General features: G+C 44.6%; 1 protein-coding gene across 5 annotated transcripts in view; it reads right to left on the reverse strand.

Annotated features, from left to right (window-relative positions):
* rab27a (RAB27A, member RAS oncogene family) overlaps window positions 1-22,214 on the reverse strand; it is a 126,634-nt gene that overhangs the window by 46,895 nt on the left and 57,525 nt on the right. For all 5 annotated transcript variants that reach the window (XM_041175141.1, XM_041175140.1, XM_041175142.1 and 2 more), the window contains one exon: window positions 6,044-6,216. In XM_041175141.1, coding sequence (XP_041031075.1) covers window positions 6,044-6,196 — 153 coding nt within the window. In that variant the 5' untranslated portion in view covers window positions 6,197-6,216. The remainder of the gene's footprint in view (window positions 1-6,043; window positions 6,217-22,214) is intronic.

The raw sequence follows: 22,214 nt of genomic DNA on the forward strand, positions 1-22,214 counted from the left end.
TACAACTGAGACTACACCTAGAGTACTGTCTATAGTTTTGGTCTCCTTATTTATAGATGGACATACTTGCATTGGAAGCAGTTCAGAGAAGGTTCACTGGGCTGATTCCTGGGATGAGGGAAGGTTGAGCCTATACTCAAGCGAGTTTAGAAGAATAAGAGGCAATCTTATTGAAACATAACATTCTGTGGGGGCTTGACAGGGTTGATACTGAGGGGATGTTTCCCCTCATGAGGGAATCTAGAATTGGGGGCGGGGGCATAGTTTCAAAATAAGGATCTCCCATAGAAACATCTTCTCTCAGGGGATCATTCACATTTGGAATTCTCTTCCACAGTGGGCAGTGGAGGCTGGGTCACTGGATATAGTCAAGGCTGAGTTAGACAGAATTTTAAGGGAGTTAAGAGTCATGCAGGAAAGTGGCGTTAAGGCCACAATCAGATCAACCATGTTTGTATTGAATGGAGTAGACTTGAGGGGTCCAATGGCCTACTCCTGCTCCTATTTCTTATGTTTTATGCCCCCATCCCCCTGCTATTGCTGCATCCTTCAGGCTTCCCTCACCAACTGGAAAGGGAGCAGACCATTACCCAACTTGGCGAACTTCGACTGTGAGTTTATTTTCACCAACAGAAGCGTTTAAAGAAAGTGAAATGAAAAATGAAATGAAAAATCCCATAATCTTGCTTTGCATTTGGGTTGCCTGGAACTGAATCCTGGCTGCTAAACCAGATCCTCAACTTTGGGAGACTCAAGTGACTGGGTTACCCTAGGACCCAGTCAGAATTTTTTTTGCTGCTTCTCTCTGTACAACTTCCTCAACTCCCATCTCACTTGACCTTTCACCTCGCTAGGCTTAAGGCAGTGCTTCCCAAACTTTCTCCCTCACTGTGACTCATTTTGAGGCTTGAAAGTTGCCCTGACCTGGTGAGCCAGGAGGTGGGGGGGGGAGGTTAGAGTTGCGAGAGTGGAGGGTCACTGGCTTTTTTGGAGCAGGACCAGGCCTCAAAGGTCAGTTAGTTAGGTCATGACTACCAGTGGGAGAAAAACCTGAGGGGTCTTGTAGCTGTTAGTGCTTAATCCAAGATGGAATGCTACCCGGAGCTTGTAGCTCCAAAATCCCATCTCGTGACCCCACTGGGAGTCGCAACCCACAGTTTGGAAAGTCTTGGCTTAAGGTAAACTGATAGTTTTTAAGCTTAGAAGCATATCAGGGACTCAGACTGAGTGCGACAAATATCTTGAAGCTGGTAACAAATTAAATTTTGTTTTTAAAAAAGTGAAACATAGGCTACTGGAAATTACACTCTCAATTTAAAGTTTGAATTATCTGACAAGGAAAATCCTCTTCAGCCCTAAATTTACTTATATTGCTTCATTTAAATTATTGGATAATTCAAAGAAGTGTTAAATATGACTCCCATGACTATACTGTTGCTTCAAGGTAACTAGAAAATCTCTTGCCCACCTCCCCGCCATGTGCTACTCACCAGAGGTCACTACCAAAGAATGCACAATAATTTCCATACTTGACCTCAAGATGAGCTTCTAATCACATATTTGACCCATCACTCAGACCACCTATTTCCAACTGCGTAACACTGCCCAACTTCACCTGTCTCAGCTGATCTGCTGCTGAACCCCTCTTTCATGCCTTTGTTACCTCTAGACTTGACTATCACAATGTACTCTGTAAACCTGAGGTCATCAAAAACTCTGCTGCCCATGTCTTAACTCGCACCAAGACATGTTCCCATCGGTTCTGTGCTCGCTGACCTACCCTGGCACCTGGTCAAACGACATCTTGATTTTAAAATGTGACCGCTCATGAGCAAACTTACATTCGATGTACTTGTATTTAAGACCAATCACTGACTACTTCAGCTTTAGCGACTCAATATGCATTTATCATAAACAGTATTCTCTCAGTTTAAAAAAAGAGGACCTTAGAACAAGTTTTAACAGCCAAGATAAACCAATCTGACAATAAACCACCCACAGGAGAGTAAGGCAGACTGTTAAGGGGTCAAATGGTGTTCTCATCACTGGGCACTCTTCAGCACCAGCTGACAATCATCCCACAAAAGCCAGATTAAATGTAACAGGGCAAACGGCCCTCAAAAAATGCAGTGCACAAGCACAACACTTAAGTTTACACCCAACAGCTTACACAGGAGGCTCCCATACCGTACAATAGGATTATATTTTAAACTTGCAGTTCTACACAAATCAAAGTACCTTAGCAATTACTACCACTGCATTGAAATTCAGAAAGAAGTCAGCAGTGATACTACTTAGTACAGGACTTTTCCCTGCCTTTTACATTGGTTTTAAAAGGTTAATCAGCAGAGTCTGTCCAACTGATCCACAAATCTTCTGAAGTGCAGAATTGGGAAAACTTCATCAATGAAGGGCAGTTGTAGTGATGATCAGTGACCACTGGAATTCCTCAGTGTCTGAACCAACACTTCAAAAAAGGGGAAGGAAAGTCAGTCTGGGGGACTACCATTTTCTTCAATTGATTCTTTTGACTTCTTTCTTTAAAAAAGGTTTTTACCTTCCTCCCATGACGGGACAGTATCCTTTCCTGTTGGGCTACTTGGATATCAATTATGAGACACATCTGGAGCAGCTTTCCAGAACTGGGAGGGCCTAAAGGAAAGGCACAACTTCAAACTAGTCTAAGCCCGATGCTGGGAAGCCAGATTATAAACCACCTCGACAACAAATTCCACATCCTATATCGCATAGTTTCCCTGTTTAGCCTGAAGGAGTTCTTGGATCTATTGAAGTTGCACCTCAACCGGTTGAGTGGAAACTCCGGCATGTTTTAGTTTTAAATATATTCACCCTTGGGACGTGAACGTCACTGGAAAGGCCAGCATTCACTGCCCATCCTCAACTGGCCTCAAGATCGAGCATCCGTCACCAGCTCAGCAAGGAAGGGGAGACCCACTTGAGAGACTCCGTTGCAGCAGGTAATTTGAAGAGTTAGGTATACAGTTATCCCGTGTTTAACAACCCTCCACTGTCTAGATTAAGGCTTAAATTGAGCGGGGGGAAAAAGAAAAGACTTGTATTTATATAGCATATTTCAATAAGACAGGACAATTGAACAGATACTGGAGAGCTAGTTAATCACAGGGCCTATATTCAATCTCCATCCTCCCCTCCTGACAGACTTCTAGAAGGTGTCACTGGATAATGGAGAGTGGGAACATTTTTCAACCTTTCCTGCCTTTAAGTTGGAGGTCACTGAAGCAAAATGCCACGTTACCATGTCCTCCTCCAGCAGCCTAAAAATAAAAATGTAGATCATGCAGCTTGAGGATGAAACAAATCAATTTCCCGTTCATTAGAAAATTGGCGTTTGCAACATCATTTTGAACAGTGTAAAATGAGTCACATAAAATTGTCTAGAGGGAGGAAATAAAAATCAACTCCAGACCAGAGCCGAGATCTGAAACCTCTTACAGAAAATTAATTCTCAGCTGTACATCATAATTTAAGAACACGTTATGCAGCTTGGGAAAGTGGCCCGTGAAATCGCAGCCTTGGGATTTGTGTTTCTCCAACTCTGCCTGACAATATAGAAAGAATCAAATAAGTTTGATGAATGAGTTTCTGAAGGGTTGCTGCCTGGACAATCATAATACAGGAGATAGAGATTAACAGGAACTTTACATTTAACAGCAGCAGTCAATCAAAATCGCAATTCTTTACTATCAATTACCGATCTGAACTTGACACCTTGTCAAACCAGCAGTAGTTTAAGTCTTGGCAACTTGTGCTAGTTCCTCTTCAGCTCAGTGCCCAATGGAGATTAGCACATGGCCCAGGGTGGCAAAATCAGTAGATGTGTGCACAATATTCAAGACAAATATTCTAATTACAAAGATGAAAGCAGTATTGCTTGGTCAGGATCTCTTGCATGCCACACAGTGCAGTGATATCAATGTTCCAAATGCTATGCAGGGAAGTTTATATCAGTTTATGGATAGTGTGGACCTCTGGCACAGCTCAATTGGAATACCACCTTGGCATCTGAGCTTTATATTCAGGCCAGTCAATAACAATGCATTTTCCCACCACCAGAACATGGCTGCCTACATCCCTCTTCCCTCCATCTGCCTCAACACCCTGACCTGTGCTATCCTGTTGATAATTTGCATCTCAAATGTTCTCACCAGCCTCCTCTCTGCCACCCCTCACCAGCCTTTCCTCCTCCACAAGCTCATAATTCAAAACGTTGCAGCCAGTGTTTCAGTGCATTCCCTCTCATCATCCCTATCCTTGCCAAGCGCCCCTGCAAGTTACGTACTGAAACATCAGAGCTTCGAGGCTCAGCTTTCTACTTGTGGAAAAGGACAAGATGTGAAAAACCCAAATATGAGGAGGAACAGGCATCTGAAATAATTAAGTGAGACAAGTAGGTATTGAATCAAGTTTATCCAAGAGTAAATAAGCCCACATAAACCAGGATGATCTGAAGTTCAAGGCCTGATCCAAGTGGAGCTCGCTGATGTCAGCTGAGGGTGCTGGGAGCTGAATTCAATTGGCCGCAGCACCATAGTCGATGAATATCTAGCTGACAAGCAAGTCTCCTTTCCCCAGTCAGCAAGGAAGCGTTCTTAGCATTCAGCCTTTTTGTTTTTAAATTTCTTCTCAGAGGCAAGGCTGACACTAAATAAAGTCACATTTATTCCTCATCCCCGGATACAGGAGGTGGCGAGTGGTCTTTGGCTGCGACAATTGTTTTTATAACAATGTTTTGCCATGCCATTTCTTAAGGCACTGAGCCAACTACAGTGTGGTGCCGGAGTCATACGGGAGGTAAAGTCAGGTAGGAATGTCAGGTAGTTAATTGTATGCAGACAGTGGGCCTTAACTAGGGGTGCAACTCTAGGCATGCAATGCTTCTAAGGGCTTGTAACGTTTGGCTCCAATGCTAACCTTCGCACAGTACTGCTATACTCCGGACAACTGGCCGGGTGGGTCCCCCTGTGGTGTGCGTGTGTGTGCGGGTGCGTAAAAAATAAATCAATCCATGGTTATTTTCTCAATCCACAAATTATCTGATTTGTTGACTTGAATCTGACAATTAGTATTAATGGAATTTAATAAAAGAGCAAGCACTGGCAATAAGAAGTGATAAGCTTTGCCAAAGTCGTTAAAGAATTGCAATTTAGAGGAAATTAAAAGCAGAGGATGGAATTGAAACTGTTCACAGATTCAAGTCTCCCCTTGAAGCGGCATAAAAATTAAAATCAAGCTTAAAATCATTGCGGAAATCTCATGTTATAGAGCGGATACTGAAGTGAGAAATGGATCTGAATAGGTGAATGTGAAGATTTATTTTCTACAAACGCAGTAGTGAAGAGTTTCCACACTCAGATTAAGCAATGTTGACAGAAGCTATGTTGTGGAAACATCAATAATCTGATCAGAGTTTGACTTGTGGACAGAACCCACAAAAGAAAATGGCACTAACTGATGCGGACCTCAGCAGCTACAGAGGATCCTCTGATCGAGGGAGAGGCACGTCTACCAGTTACATTTTCAGTACAGGGCTGAGGACATATCAGCTGAGAGTAGAACTTGCGTTCTAATGTAATGCCTCCGTTGCCATGCCAGAAATGAGCAAACACTTACTGCAGAGGCTCATGTGTAAATGGCCAGTCAAGTAAGGTATTGGAGCCAGCAACATGTCAATCCCTTCAGGGAGAAAAGCAAGAAACCAGTAGTTAAGGAGATATCACATAGCATCATAGTCGTGTGTGTTTTTTAAAAAAAAATCTAGCTTGGAGTCAGAGGATAATTGAAGGAATAATCATCATGTCCTGAACAGGGACATAAAGTCTGATTTACAGATACAGGCACAAAACGTAATAAAAGGGATCCCAAGAGAAAAAAAATAATCAAAGCTCACAAAAGGTCCACATCCCCAGGAGGCAGCTAAAGGCGTTGTTCTTATGGCAGCTACAATTATCAAGCAAAAGCAGTGTTGGTAGAACCATCAGTCTGCTGCTTCTGATTTACTTACCACTCTTTTTTCTCTGAAGTCTATGCCAACTGTTGTGATGAACTTGGAGTTGAATTTGGCATCTGTGTATTGATAGAGGAAGCTGGTTTTTCCTACTCCCGAATCACCGAGTGCTAGAAATTTGATGAGGTAATCATAGTCTCCATCAGACATAGTGAAAGCTTAATGCTGACCTGCAATGAAGAAGAAAATGGTTTTAAAGAGACTCTGACCCAGAAATAGGTGTTGTGCTCTCTCTCTTCCTATCTGCCCATCCCAATCACCCCTTCAAAATGCATTCAGCTGGATTTTTCCCCACTGATACTTACACCGTGGCATCTCCAGTATCTAAACAGAGGACCAAGGGTGGAGAGAACAGCAATTGGCAGATAACTCCATCCTTGGGAAGTGTGTGTGTTGAGTCTAATACAAATCAAGTGTATTCACAGGTTTTCTTGAGAAGTGAAATTGATCGATAGCAAAGAGAGAAGGTATCATCAGTGCCATCAGCTACATGGCTTCAAAACACAAGAACTCTCCGGAATAAGTTTATTTCCCCTCCACCAACTCCCCCATTTGTTTTGTGTCTAAAACAACCAAATCCACAAAGACAACCTGCCATCCATGTGAACCAGAATATGCCAGAAATACTCAAGGCCTTCTTAGCCACGGGCACCAAAATCCGGCGTCTCCTGGATATGAGTAAACACAGGGCGCTTTGGAAGGCAGAGCAACATACTGCAGCTTGTCACTTGTATCATATGACTGCCCCATGAGAAGCCATGTAGACAAAGCTCAACATTCTTCTAGAGCAATTAATTGCCATAAGTATAAGCAACACGACAGATTAAGATCCTTTTTTAAAAAAAAATCAGCGAGTCAAATCCGTTTAACAAAAGCAATAAACTAATTGAAGGTAAAAGCTTAGACACCTTGGCCCGAAACTATTTTGAGTGTGTGCTGGAGGAAGGTTCAAATCAAGACTTTCAAAGGAGAATTACCTGAAGAGAAAAACATTTCAGGAGCACAGAGGAAAGGTAGGGGAATGGGACTAGGTGAGTTGTTCTTGCCGAGGGCCAGCAATGGACATTAATAGGCTGAAAGGCCTCCTTCTGTCCACCAGCCTACGATTCTAACATTTTTGAATAACACAATCCTTCCGGTTACAAAAGGAGCAGAGTCTTAATCCTACATTACATCAGTGACTACGCTTCAAATAAAGCATTCCATCGACTGTAAAGTTCTTTGTAACGTCCATGTTTGAAAAGCACTATACAAGTGCCAGTCATCGTCTTTCTAATTTTAAGAGCAGAGGATAGTGCAGAAAGCAAACTTAACAATAGCTGGCCACAAATCCAACTACCAAAACAACTAAATTCAACCACCTTCAATCTCCATTCAAAGGCGCTGTCATAAAGGTACACATATCAGTACAGAAATAGGCCATTCAGCCCCACCAGTTTGTGTCATTGTTTATCCTTCACGTGAGCAAATAGCTCCCATTATATTTACCCATCCAATTCCCTTCAACCCTTGCTTCTTCGTCCACCCATCTAATCTAATCTCCAACATTGACTTCGTTTCTCACACTTACAAAGCTTCTCCTGTCGCTTGTTGCAAATCCCTTACTTTTAATCCAATATCCATGGATTCTATACCATGTGCAACTGGATTAGTTAACAGCTTTATCGACCCAAGGTGCTGTCTTTAAAGTTCTCGTGATCTGTCACCCTCAGTCTCTCTGCTCGGCCATCATATTGAGCAATTCAGAGTATAATTAGTGCTGTTACTTTTTAAAAATAAGAACCACCTACACTCAGATATTGGGTGGAATTTTATATAAATGAGACTAAGTGCCAGAACAGGTGGTTTTGGCAGTGCCCAACCTGCCAACCTGAGTGGCAGGAACTTGCACCCAATTCTGCGCTTGAAGCCTCATTAATTAGGCAAAGGCGCGTATTGGTCCGAATCACCTGGATTGATTCGTTTGGCGGAGGTCCGGGCACCATATATAAAGGCCAGTCCAACACACAATCTCTCTCTCTCCAGCCCACCAGAGATGTTCAGCAGCCAGAGCAGGAAGGCCGAAAGCCTGAAGGTGGCAGCAACCTGCTTCACACACTAGGCCCTCCAGGCCTTGATCAGAGGGATGCAGGCGCACAGGCAAGTGCTCTATCCCAGGAATGGCTGCAGGAAGCACAGCACCCTCACCTCTCCAGCCAGGGAGACCATCGCAGAGCAGGTCAGCGTAGCTGGCACCCGCACCTGAAGTGCCACCCAGTGCAGGAAGAGGATGAATGATCTCATCCGCTTCACCAGGGTAAATCATCATTCAACTCCATCCAATATCAAACTATCATAATAACATCGTGCACCCAAATGGCTGCTCTCTTCAGGGGTCTCTCACAACCATTAGCGGAGACACATCAACACTCGTTCTCTCACCGAGACTTTCAGATCACCACCGTCCCATCAGGTCGTGTTGCTCACACCCTGTCCTCTGGCCCTTCTCATCAAACACAGGGAACATCTCACAAAACCTCTGCTCCATCCTCTCTCATCAAACGCCTTTCTTTCTTCATACAGGCCAAGCTGGTGCACAGTGGGCATGAGAGAGCACAGAATGGGGGAGGGACGGCTGACATCACTGCCCTCATTGAGTGTGAGGAGGCTGCAGCTGAGCTGGCTGGGAGGGGGAGGTGGGAACAGGGATCGCTCCTGTGGGGAAGGGGAGATCGGCCTCTCCCACCAACCCAGTACGGATCACAGCTCCATCTCTTCATCAAATCCTGACATTCACAGTGAGTCACATGCAGTCTTATCTAGCTCATGCTTATTGACTGAAACTCCCTTTTCTATTTTCTAGGCCCAAGCACATCGAGGCCCCAAAGCCATTCCAGCACCAGTTGTGAGACTTCATCAGAGGAGGAAGCTCTGGAAGAACCATCATGGCACTCACACACACCCTCCTCCAGCTCAGAGAGACACATTTCCGGTGGGGCACAGCTGCAGATTAGGCTCGGGCTCACTTTCTGGGGAATACCTCACTGACACGTCCCCGCAGCAGTCAGAGGCAGGAACAGCCCAGGTCTCTGGTACTCAAGAGGACTGCTGGAGACCAGCCACCAGCTCAGTCCGAGTCAGGTGATGAGCCTGTGGAAGCAGCCACCAAATCAATGCTGGGGATACAACAACAGGCAGCGGAACATCAGGCAGAAATTCGTCAGTCACTCAGCAGACTAGAATGAACGATGGAGGAGTCCATCCGTATTGTGTCTGACATCGTGGCTCCAACATGCAAGCGCCTCAAGGTCACCATGGAAAGGCTGGCGACCAACCACGGACACCGTGGTCCAGCCGGTCTTGCCAGATTTGTGCTCGGCCCTGCACTCCATGGCCACACATCCTGGTGGGCACCATCAAGATGTAGGTGACATGGGAACAAGGCACCTTGACCTCCGTCCAGGTGTCAAGGGGTCCCTCGGGCACCCAGAGGGAGGATGCGCATCAGCCAGACATCGTGGGGGCCTCCTTTCAGGACACTCCAAGAGTGTGCAGCCGCTCACAGCCCCCTCTGCCTGTGACCCCCATCCACTCCAGCTTCTCAGGCTGCCGAGGGCACTTCTAGGGCACCCTGAGCAGGTGACCATCAGCAGGCCGGGGCCCTCAGGCCACCAGAGGACGTTCTGACAAGGTCATCACAGACATCAGGACGTAGCGGTCAGCAGGCTGCCTCCACCTCTGCTGTAGATATCAGGGCTGCACCCAGGCATAGCGCTACAGTTAGGAAAGTTAAGAAAAATTGATGTCAATTTTGGGTGACAGGTGTGCTGCATATGTAAATAAATTGCACTTTTGTTAATACATTTGATGGTTATATGAATGTTCCTGTCAACTGAAGGTGTGTGATTTTGTACTTTGGAATCCTCTTATTTTGAGGTTTAGCCTTCCTCCCGCTCGGTGATAGTGTCCCTCACTAAGATTCACAATCCTGTGATTTTAACCTCAGTTGAACTAGTATCCACACCCTTGTGTGATGTCAGGGAGATGTGTTTGAATCTTTATTGGAAGTGGGTGATGTAAGATTTCTAACCCTTCTTCCTCAAAGAACACCACTGAGTGAGGGCAGTTCATCAGCACTGATAATCTAGCAGCACTTGTGTCTCCTCAGTGGTGGTAGCAGAAGGAAAGACATGCCCAGGAGGAGGAGATCCCTAGGCATGTCCACATCTCAGCTGCAGCAGTGTTTGCATCATTAGATGGTGGCGAAGGCTTCAAGTCTTCTCTCACTTCACTCTTGTTCCTAAATGGGCTCTCAGTTCCCAGAGTGAGCTCACTCACAGGGCCCCACAGACCCAAGCAAAGATCATGGTCTGGCGATTCATGGGGTAAGTATGATTGTGGGATGCAAGTGCATGGACATCCCCTGAGATCAAAGAAAATGGCGTTGAGGGCGAGGAGAGATGTGGCCACATTCCCTCACTTAACTTTACTCTTGCTGGGACCTGTCAGTGATTAATGTATCATCGCCGCACCTCCCATGTCTTCCTTCCTCCATGGTGTGATTGCACTCACTGACCCTCAGCAACCTCCTGTGGCTCTTGGGCCTCCGGATCTTCATCCTCCAATGAGCTCTCATCCTCCTCCAGGTCATCCTCTGGCAGGGGGTCACCTCTTTAAATGGCCAGATTGTGAAGGGTGCACCATACTGCCATGATGCAGGAAACCCTGTTGAGAGTGTATTGGAGTGAGCCACCTGAGCGGTCCCAGCATCTGAAAACACATCTTCAGGAGCCCTATGGTCTGCTCTATAAGGGCGCATGTGGAGCTGTGAGCAGCGTTGTACCTCTCCTCAAAATGACTCAGGGCAACGCACTGGTGTCATCAGCCAGTGTTTCAGTGGGTACTGCTTATCCCCAAGCAGCCATCCCTGCAGATGTATTGGCCTCTCGAAAATTTCAGGCACCTGGGAGTGACCCAGGATATAGGAGTCATGGCAACTCCCAGGGTACTGTGCACAAACATACAGTATGTGTTTGTTGATGGAATGAAAGCCCTTGTGGTTTATAAACATTAGGGCCTGCTGCCATGGAACCCATATAGCCACATGGATGAGTCTATTGCACCCTGCACTCTTGGGAAGTCTAAGATGGCAGTGAGGCCAGTGTATCTCATAGCCTGGCTATCTTGGTCCACAGCAAACCTGACAATGATGGGCCTGCCCATATAGGGCATCTGTGACCTCCTTTAGCCACCAATGTGTTACAGACTGAGAGATACTGCACAGGTCACCTGTTGATCCTTGGAAAGACCCAGAGGCCAAGAAATTGGGTGCAGCAGTCACCTTCAAAGCCACTGGCAGGGGATACTCTCTAACTCTACATGGCATCAGGTCTCTGTGAAGAATGTGGCATACACGACATACCAAATCTGGGGACATGCGCAGCATTGCCTCTCATTCATTTGTAAATAGGAGACACTTGGACAATAAACCCTATTTCTGGTAAGTCACCCCCGTTGTCTAGGTCTCTTCTCCTGACCCTCCTTGTTCATGCTGTGGCTCTGCTTGACCATGTCCCTCCTGTTGGAGCTGCGCATGGAGTTGTCTCTTCCTCTTTCATTGCATTAGGATCTTGACAAAAGCAGCATTGAGCCCTGATCCATATCTGCTTTTTTTCCTTCTCTCTGAAAGGAAACATTAATGTCTTCAATGTTTCAAAGGTCAAGGAAACAAAGCTCAGAAGATAACACATTTGGAGACTGTAAGGGTCCATAATTTTTCCTGCCCTGCTTGCAAAGAGGCTGATGCCACCTTGTCCCGGAGACAATAGACACACATCGAGGTGACCAAGATGGCATCACAGATGTAACATCTTGAGCTCTGCAAGGGATGCTAAAGTTTAAGCAAGATGGGTGACCCAACCTAGCCTCTGTACTCCAACCTCTGATGTGGCATATCAAAGACCAGTAGCTCATGGTCAATGAGTGGATGCCCTTTGGCCCAATAGGAGTGTCACATCTAGTGAGCATGTGACAGGCCTTCATTGATGGAATGCCATATATGATACAGCTGTGTCTCCCTCACTATTGCCTGCATTCCCAAATTATACATTCCAATGTCTTACTCTTCAGATGCAGTGACTGATGTGTAGCCATTGAGTTCCGAGTAGCCCTTTAACAGTGCTAACGAAGCCATTGACTTTAAGTGGCTTTCATCGCAAGGAGGTATTCCTCCTTTCGAAGCAGATTCCTGCTCAATCCTATGGCATCAAGAGGTTAGAGGGCAACCCCAAGATGGTCCTCACCGTGTTCGTCCTTCCCCCTCACTAGCATTCCACCACCTTCCTTCCTCGTTGCCCCCATTGTGTTCGTCAACCCAACCCTCACCTAACAGCCCACCCCTGGTTGAAGTGCTAGTCTCTGAAAGTGGAGGCCTGAATGAGTACCACAGCACAGTGCTTTCATTGTCCCAAGGAACACCAAAGAGAAGGAGCAGTGCAACCAGCAGAGTGGTGTTCATCACATTAAGACCAGCGCAGCACTATGGCAGATATGTTCCACTCAGGTCAAAGTTACCAGCGAACTGAGGTCAGACTTGCGCACACCACCCCTTTTCAAACAGGTCTGAAGCAGACATAATTTCCTGCTTGCGTGACGGAAGATTGGAAGGTGTGGCAAGATTCCGGCGAGTAGCTGTTTTAATGAGCATTCGTGACATGCTAAATGAATGCAAATGGCGTTTGCGCCACTAGCTAGCGGGATAACCAACCTGCCATAAACACGCCAGTGGGAGAATTGTGACTTTTAATGACGGCGGGTTTACGACTTTTTGCCTGCCACTGGATTCTCTGCTCCTGCCCGTCAAGAACCCTGCCACAGGCGGGATGGGAGAATTCCAGCCATTGAATTCATTTGGCCACTTTTTAGCTCAATCTCTCGTTGCAAGTTTCCCTTGTCTTTCCAAACACCTTGAATAGGTTCCATTTTGGTGCCAAGTTTTGCCACTTCTTCTAGGCCTAATCCCAAATCACTGATTATAAACCAGTCAGCAGAACAGAATCCCGAGGGACCGCCATTACCTACTTCCAGCCACTCGAAGAAATCACCCAGTTAACTGAAAATAGAAATAATGTAGGTTAGCTAGCTTATGTCAATATAGTATGGCCATATGAATTCAGTAATCTGTACAAACTGCACTCAAGCCTTGTTGGATCAATTATATTTAATTGCACAGTTTGATTTAAATATATTATTTATACATAATGACTTGCCAATGCCAAACCAGCTGCCATTGGAACTAGCAATAAGACATAATTTCCCCTTTTATTTCACCTCCCCTGAAGGTGGCGATTCTTGTGGAGTTGAAGTTCCACAGCAACCGGCAACATCCCTCCTCCCCCAAGTGCCAGCAATACATGGTTCATTTGTCACCAAATCCAAACAGTGATTGTCAGAGGGTTATAAGGCATCGGAGCCAAGTCGGAACTTGGCCTTACCAGCATCCACGCAAGATCTCTGGCAGTACTGCCAAGTCCCTGATATCTCCCCCATTTTCCTCTGCAGCTTATATCCACATTGAAACTATGACCCCTTTCATCCGTGCCATTAACCCTCACTTTTTGTCTTCCTAATGCTTTCCCACAAATCCCCACCCCCTTACACACAGCCTAACTGAAATAAACTTTGCGTTTCTTTGCTTTTTAACCATTATCTGCCTCTCCAGTGGTAATTAGCATATCTGACTGTTCACACTCCAAAAAGGACTCTTTTTCCTTTGTCCAGCTGGGATAAAGGGTTCCATCCTATTCATTAACCCATCATTTCAGAGGCGAATGTTCATCCTCCCATATGTTCAAGCTTTGCCAGAACAAGTGCTGGAATTCAACACTTTTTCCAAAGGCGTTGGAGGTTTGTGGCTGAAGTTGTACAAATTTCAGAGCCTTCACACATTCCACACCGTCTCAGTTGCTCAGTGCTTCCTCCTTGGAATGCTTCCAATTTCTGCTCAATTCCCAACTGAGCACCCGCAAGCCCACCCAGCCCAAATCTCTATGAATTGAGATGAGTTATACAGAGCAGACTCCCTGAAAGTTATTAAATAAAAAACATACAAAAACCAGAGGGGGAGATGTAAATGGTTCTAGCAGAATCAGCATATGCTTCTCAAGAAAACAGGAGCAGGGATTATGATCAGGTAACAGTACTGACTCAGCTGGTAGCACACTTGCCTCTAAATCAGAAGGTTGTGGGTTCATATGACCTCTCTAGTACAGTATGTTGGAGTACTGCACTGCTGGGATCTACATTCTTTTAGTTGAGATGTTAAACAGAGCCCACGTCTGGCTTCCCAGCTGTTTTTTTTAAAAAAATCACATGGTACAATTTGTAAGGAGAGCTGGGGAATTATCCCTGAGGGAATTGACCAATATTCATCCCTCAAATCAATACAATAATAGTTCCATGATAAATCCAGTCATTATATTGCCTTTTGAGAGAGTTTGCTGTGTACAAATTGGCTGCCACACTTCATTAGGTTTAAAGCGCTTTGAGACATGAAAGGCTCTATTTAATTGCAAGTCTTTCTTTTAATTTAAAGTTGTGACTTCAATGTTGAAGCCAGAATGCTGTAAATGCCCAACATTTCCTCTGGACATATCTTTTCTTGTCCACTGCCATCCACTCTGGCTTTGCACCATCATCCCTTTTCCATTTAATGGCTCCTGGCATCCAACCTATCATAGACCATCACCTCGGTTCTTTCCTCACTTCTCACTAGCTTTCCCTGGCTCTGTACTTGAGAAGAGCAAGACAGGGACAGCTGGAACGCAACAAGGTCTTCCCACCACGAACAGAACATAGAAGACACTGACCACTTCCCCTACCTAGGGAGCAACATCTCCAGGGAAGCTGATGTGGAGAGATCAATGTCCACATAAGAATTGGAAAAGCAGCATCAGTCTTCAAATAGCTCCACACAGTCTGGGCATCCAGCACCATCAACATGGCCATGGAGCTGTGACTCTACATGTCTATAGTAGTACTGGCTGCGATCTATGCCAGCGAGACATGGAAGAGAACAGCAAAGGTGTCATTTAAGTTAGACAGCTTTCACCATCATTGCCTACATAAAATCCTGGGCATCGCATGGAGACATCACCACCAAAGTGCTACAGAGAACTGGTCAAAAGCACCTTTGGGACATCATGATGGAGAGATGAGCGAGACTGGCAGTAGAGTGGACACCACCAGATGAGAAAAGACGACCGGGCTGACCGAAGAAGATCTGGCACAGTGATTTAAGGAGGACCTTTGAGAGCATGACATCATCTGGACTGGAACTAAAGAGATTGCAATGGACAGGGGCCGGTGGTGGAGTCTTGCTGCCCTTTTACTGGCATGGGACCACAGGAACTAAGTCTAAGTACTTGCTTATAAATTGTTAAGTCTTCAACTTCTCCCACTTCATATCATTGACCCAACAAATTAACCCTCTTTCCACAGATACTACCCAACCAACTGAATGTTTCCAGCGTTTTGTTTTTATTTAAGATTTCCAGCACTTGTAATATTTTGCATTTTGCCCCCATGATACACATCCTTATTAAGTCACACAATCTCATTCACTTAGTCTAAATATTCCAAAGTAAATGATGCAACACCTTTGATGCTGAAATTAATCTTAAAAGTGCAGAGATCGTAAAGCTACCTTGTGTACAGTGCTAGCTAATGACCTCCACCCTATTCAAATATTTATTGAAGACTCTCCACCACATGAGTGAGTCATTGATCAGGCATCAGATGCAACACCTCTGACTATGTGAATTAGTGTTATTTTATGTCCTAGAAATGATGGAGAATTGGTTTCATCCCAGTTCCAATTTAAATCATTGTCCATAACTTGTGGGCACTTAACTTTCGAGAACTTCAAGTTTCCATTTCCTTCTGGTCAGACAGCATCAACTGAAAGAAAGAGTGTCAATGTTTCAGATCATTCACCCTTCTGATGACCTGTAATGACCTGCTGAACCTTTCCAGATTTTCAGTTTTTATTTCCGATTTCTGCAGTATTTTGCTTTTGACAGGTTTACACAGTGGATCAAGACTACTGAATTTCCTTATAGCGTATACAGGAGTGTCCACTAGAGCGGGTTTCTTGGCATAACTGTACATGTTTGGAGGCTTTGTACATCAATCCCCGGAATGGATTCAATGAGTCAAATAGCCTTCTCTCTACTGTTATGAATCTATGGCTAACCAGTTTATGATATACTATGGCCAGTAAACTATAAGAAAGAGTAACATTATGTTATTTGCAGTGTTTAGCTGAGCGTTGTTACATTACACCCTTAGCTCTGTAGTATGGGTCTAGTAATCCTTTTAAATTATGATTACACCAGAACGGTTCTTGGGGAGGAGATGAGATTCATTTAGCCTCTAGGAAAGGAACCTAAACTGCCTACTATTTCTTCACTGCTAGGTGGAGGCCTTGAAATCACAGATTGGGAAAGATGTTTTACTATACTGAGGCAATACACTTTTTTGCTGCTAGCATTAAACTCTCTATTCCATATTGCTATTCAAAACCCAAAACTCTGCCACCCTTTTTCTACCTGTACTCCACCATCAGGGTTATTATGTATTTGAACTTCTGGTTTTCTATTCATGCACACCTTTTAATTGAGCCTAGACTCCAATTTCTGATCGTTCCTCCCAAAATGGATTACCTGGCACAAATGCACATTAAACTGCATCCTCCACCTGTCAACCCATTCTGCTATAGATACTTTGGATTTGAGCATAGAAAAACACTGGGAACAGACAATAAACTCAGCAGTGGCCTGGATGTGCCCACTTCCAATCCTTCACAGACCTAGCAACACCAGTTATTCAAAGTTGTTTTTCTGTCTGTGAACCAACTTTCTATTTATGCTGTTGGATGTCCATATCCCTGAATTTTAATAAGTCTCTAAGACAGACTCTTCCTTGAATAGAAAGTCATCTACACATTCCCTTAATCACTCCAAAAATTGATCACATTTATAAAGTAAATTCTTGCTGCTAATTTATTCAATTGATGACTTAATGTTAGAGCCCAATCCCCACGCCCCGTAAGATTCTACTATGTTTGTAGGCATGAAAGTAAGTTTGCAATAGCTGAGGCTTTTTTCATGGTCAAGGTATAGCTTGGAGGAAATGGAGGTACCATCAGTAAAACTGGAGTTTCCTTTAAACAATTGAGGCTTCAAGGCAGTGTCTAATACGAATAGGTCGACAAGCAGAAAGTTTGGCAATTGGCCGCTTCAAAGTCAGAGAGCAACTTTTGAGGAGAAACACATCCATCTTCACGTTCTTCTGCTGGGCTGAATCCATTCACAGTGATCGTCAGTTAGGCGCTCAGTGTATCAGATTGGGGGAAAGGAGGACAGGCAGGTTGAGGAACAACAAAAAAGTTGTGCAACAAATTGGTCTCGTCGAGCAATATCAATTGAGTGCTCCAGGGGGAGTGTGGGAAACCCACCTGCAAATAAAATATAACCAAGGACTCGTCTCCAAAACAGAGGAATTTTGGACACTGATCATCAAAAGAAATGACTTAATTTATTTTACTATGTTAATTATGTATCAGGAGATTATTAGAAGGATGGGAATATCATAACACGTGAAACACATTATTTGGCTCCAATGTATGCCCTTTTAAAGGTGCCCCTTTAATTGCAAAGTAAATGCCTGTTGTTAAGAAGCCCATAGAAGTGGATTAAAGAGAGAATGTGGATTTGTGGCTCCAGAATCTTGTGTTCCTAGACCATCTTGTTACTTTCTGGATACATTTAAATGTACATTAGACAATCTGTGACATCTGGGCGTTGCACAGAAAGTGCATGAACATACATGCTCAGCAGTCTTTGGTGTATAACGTACAAAAAAGCTTTCCCCATGGCACAGACTTGCAATACTAGCAGTTAATATTCCTTTTTATTCTACGATTAACGTTCATGTTACCTCCCAAACGTACAGAGGTCAAAAGCTAGAGAACTGACCTATCCACGCTGATTGGTCACAAATATTCCATTTTAACCAAATGTACACCAAGCAAAAAAGAATTTGAGTACACAGGCAAGAAAAGCAACAAACCAACAACCCATTAACCAAAATGATTGAAAAAAAAACTACAAACCAGGATGTGCACAACTGACCAAAATTGTTCAATAGCACTCCTCCATTTTCCTCTTCTGCTGGTCTTTGATGTGCCATTTTTAATTGCACCCTTCAGTCCATATACCCAAAACTTCAATTATTAACCATACTACAATCAAAATGAGAAAAATGAAATAGAACTGGAATTTGGTTCCCCTTGTGTCAGTGTCCACTTAATCCCTTTTCTTCCTCCCAGCATTCCCTCAGCCAAAAACAGGAATACTCTTCTGCCAGATTCTTCAGATCCAGCTTCCAGCTGCCCTCGACAACCAGAATAAATTATTCGCTATACACAAACACCCAGGCACAATTTTAATTACACACAGTGTGCAAGACCGAGTGACAACTGAGTGAGATGTATCGTGGGTATTGTAAGAGAACAGAAGAGCTACAATACCCAGAGTACTATTGTCTACCGCAAGCCTATCTTCACTGGTCAATATATGCGTTGGGATTCCTACAGTTCCACACCCTATAAGATTGGCCTTATTGGCAGTCTCATAAACAGGGCCCGAGCCATTTGCTTGCCATGCAAGCTTGCTGCTGAAATAGAGCATCAGTGCTATCCTAATCAGATTGCAGTTCACTGTATATTGAACAAACTCTTGAATGGACCTAAGGCCACCACCACTTTTGATCCTGAAAAAAGTGCCCAGTCTACCTCAATATTACCCTGAGAAGGTAGGGTGGCTCAAAGGTTTAAGCAACAGATGAAGCTAGCTGCTTCACACGGTTACTATGCAATAGCAACATGAGTGGTATTTTCCACTAACAGGTTGCTGCCATCAAGCCAAAAAGACGTTCTGCCTATCACACAAATGAGCAATGTGGTATATGAATTTCAGTGTCGGCTGTTCACAACAGGCAAAGAGCTGACTGGACCGTACCAGCCCATGCTTGCAAAACTCAAAACAATGCCCAACATTAGATGTAATTCCACGATTGGACAACACCTGCTAAACAATCCTGATTGTGCTAAGAATTATACCAAAATCCAATTAATTATCATCAGTCAGGCACACAATGTCGCTCACTTACAAAAGCTAGAAGCCACATGTATTCACACACAGGGCTCTGCCTTTTGCGGACAGAAGGAATAAACAAAAGCTGAGAGAACAGTCATTCCTGGTACATTCCCCAGGGCAATGCCTTGAGCAGAGTTCACCTGCCCCAGTTTGAATTTGAACAAAGCTGGGCAGTTAACTGTTCCATGCTGCATTTTTCATGGCAACACCACCACCAGACCCCACCTGCCAACCAATCAGCACTCTCTTCTCATGCAGTATAAAACTGTTGTTCCCCTGTTACAGTCGGTAATTTCTTGTGAGCTACCCTGACAAGTGTAGAATGAAAAGCTTTGATCGCATGTCTCTCTTTTTTCAGCAATACTTTACATTTAATCACATATAAAAGTGGTTATTGTAACAATATAGGAAACGCAGTGGCCTATTTGCATGTAGCAAGATCCCACAAATGAAACAAATGACCAGATTATCTGTTTTTCGGTGGAGGCATAAAAATTGGCCAAGATATCAGGAAACACCCCTGCTCTTCTTTGAAATAGTGATGTACAATCTTTGGTGTCCGCTCAAGGAGGATAAACGGGGCCACATTCAAGTGCCTCATCTGAAAGACAGGGGGCAGAATTTTCTGCCTGTTGGGTGGGTGGGCCCGACCCAACCTCCGGTGGGCAGGGAGCTGATCCCCGCCGGAGAAGCAGGCCTCACCACCATTTTACATGGGCGGGCCAATTAAGGCCCACCCAGCGTGACGTCTGCCGTGAAACACTATGCACTTCCTGTGCAGGAGGCGGGGGGGTGGTGTTGGTGGTGTTGGTGGTGGTGGTGGCAGGTGGGGTGGGGGGGGGGGGGGGGGGGGGGGGGGATTCCCCAAAAGCGAGAGTGCGCTCTTTCGCACATGTGCACAAAGGAGCACACATCTCCCTGAGGCGGTGCCCCTGGTGGATGAGGTTTCATGTTTTCTCTATTTGCCCCCAGGGCTCCTGGCCGGCCCGACAACCTTAAGGTTGGAAGGGCAGGTCCTTTAATTGTTTTAATGATCCTGTCAATGGCCTCAATTGGGGCCTCAAGCAGGCCCACAGCTGAGTTTGCTGCGCCCCCGCCTTCCTGAAGATTTAAATGGGGCGGGATGACATTGGGGGTTCTCCCTGATGTCATCCCGTGTCATTATGTGCATCGGTGAGCGAGCCCCACCCCCTGCTTGCCGACAGCAAAATTCAGCCCAGCATCTCTGAACAGTGCAGTTTCTCTCCTTGCCACAGTGAACAGTCAGCCTGAGTCAAGCCTCTGCAATACACGTAAACTCATGACCTTGAGCAATTACTTCAAACCCACCACAGAAAGCACCGCAAAATACAACAAAAGTCATACAATTAAATGTGTGTTGTGCAGCAACAGCTTGAAAGGAAGTTTTGCAAAACTGGATCCAATTTTAGCCTAATCCATGAAAAAAAAACAGGCTGGGTCTGAGTGGGGCCTCGCTTTTTACTTCCATTTTATGGTCCATCGAACTAAAAGAAAAATGGGCTGGATGCAAAATGGACATTTGACCAAAATTCATTCCAACCAGCCCGCTGATGTTCAAAATATAGGCAAGCAATATTGTTGGGACATTTGTATCTTTCAGCATCACTGGCCTAACATTTTTAAGCTGTTAGCCAAGCAAAGTATTGCTTCAACAAGTGTTGTGTTTGAGTAATAGGCCACATTTCAGCTGCTGCTGCACTGTCCAAGTCACAGGAGTTACACATACGAACAAGGAGCAGGAGGCAGCCATTCAGCCCTTCAAGCTTGTTCTGCCACTTAATAAGATCATGGCTAATCTGATAATAACCTCAAATCTGCATCCTGCCTACCCCGATAACCTATTACCCCCTAACTTACCAAGAATCTATCCACCTCTGCCTTAAAAACATTAAAAGGCTCTGCTTCCACCGTCTATTCAAGAAGAGAGTTCCAAAGACTCATGACCCTGGGAAAAATAATTTCACCTTAACTCCATTTTAAATGGGCGACCCTTTATTTTTAAACAGTGACCCCTAGTTCTAGATTCTCCCACAAGAGGAAACATCCTCTCCACATCCACCCTGTCAAGACCCCTCAGGGCCTTAAAGGTTTCAATCAAGTTGCCTCTCACTCTTTTGAACACCACCTTCTTCTCAAGGGCAACCAGAAATGGGTAATAAATGCTGGCCTAGCCAGTGATGCCCACATCCCATGAATGAATAAAAAAAGATACAAGCCTAGTCTGTCCAACCTTTCCTCATAAGACAACCCACCCATTCCTGGTATTCTTCTGGTAAACCTTCTCTGCACTGCTTCCAAAGCATTTACATCCTTCCTTAAATATGACCAACACCGTACACAGTACTCCAGATGTGGCTCACTAGTGCTCTGTATAACTGAAGCATAATCTCCTTAATTTTATATTCAATTTCCCTCGCAATAAATGATAACATTCTAATTAGCTTTCCTAATTACTTGCTCTACCTGCACACTAGCCTTTTGCGATTTAAGCACTAAGACACCCAGATCCTTCCATCTCAGAGCTCTTCAATCTCTGACCAGGTGCCAGACTGCACTGAACACCAGCAAAGATGATAAGACAAATGTATTGAACCACTCATTTTGATAGGCAAACATCAGTAGGAAAGTATAGCATCAGCTTTGCTCCCAAAACAAACTGTGCAATCCAATTTCAGAGACAATGGAAGAGGACAGGGACATGTAGGCCTGTCACATCCACAGAGCAAGGTCAGGAGAAAAAAAATTCAATGAGCTTCCAGCCCATTACTGTAAAAAATCCCATTGGTGAAAACCATAGAGGATAGTAGATTTTAAAGTCCATCAACTGATCCGTTCTACTTGATTCTGAAAACAATGTCGCATTTACTCTGATCCGTGAATAGTCCAATTGTCTGGTGTAAGATTGCACTACATAAGAACCCTCTGTAGTTCATTGTTAATTTTAATTGTTT

The sequence above is a fragment of the Carcharodon carcharias genome, chromosome 26 (genome assembly GCF_017639515.1).
Source record: "Carcharodon carcharias isolate sCarCar2 chromosome 26, sCarCar2.pri, whole genome shotgun sequence".
NCBI lineage: Eukaryota > Metazoa > Chordata > Chondrichthyes > Lamniformes > Lamnidae > Carcharodon > Carcharodon carcharias.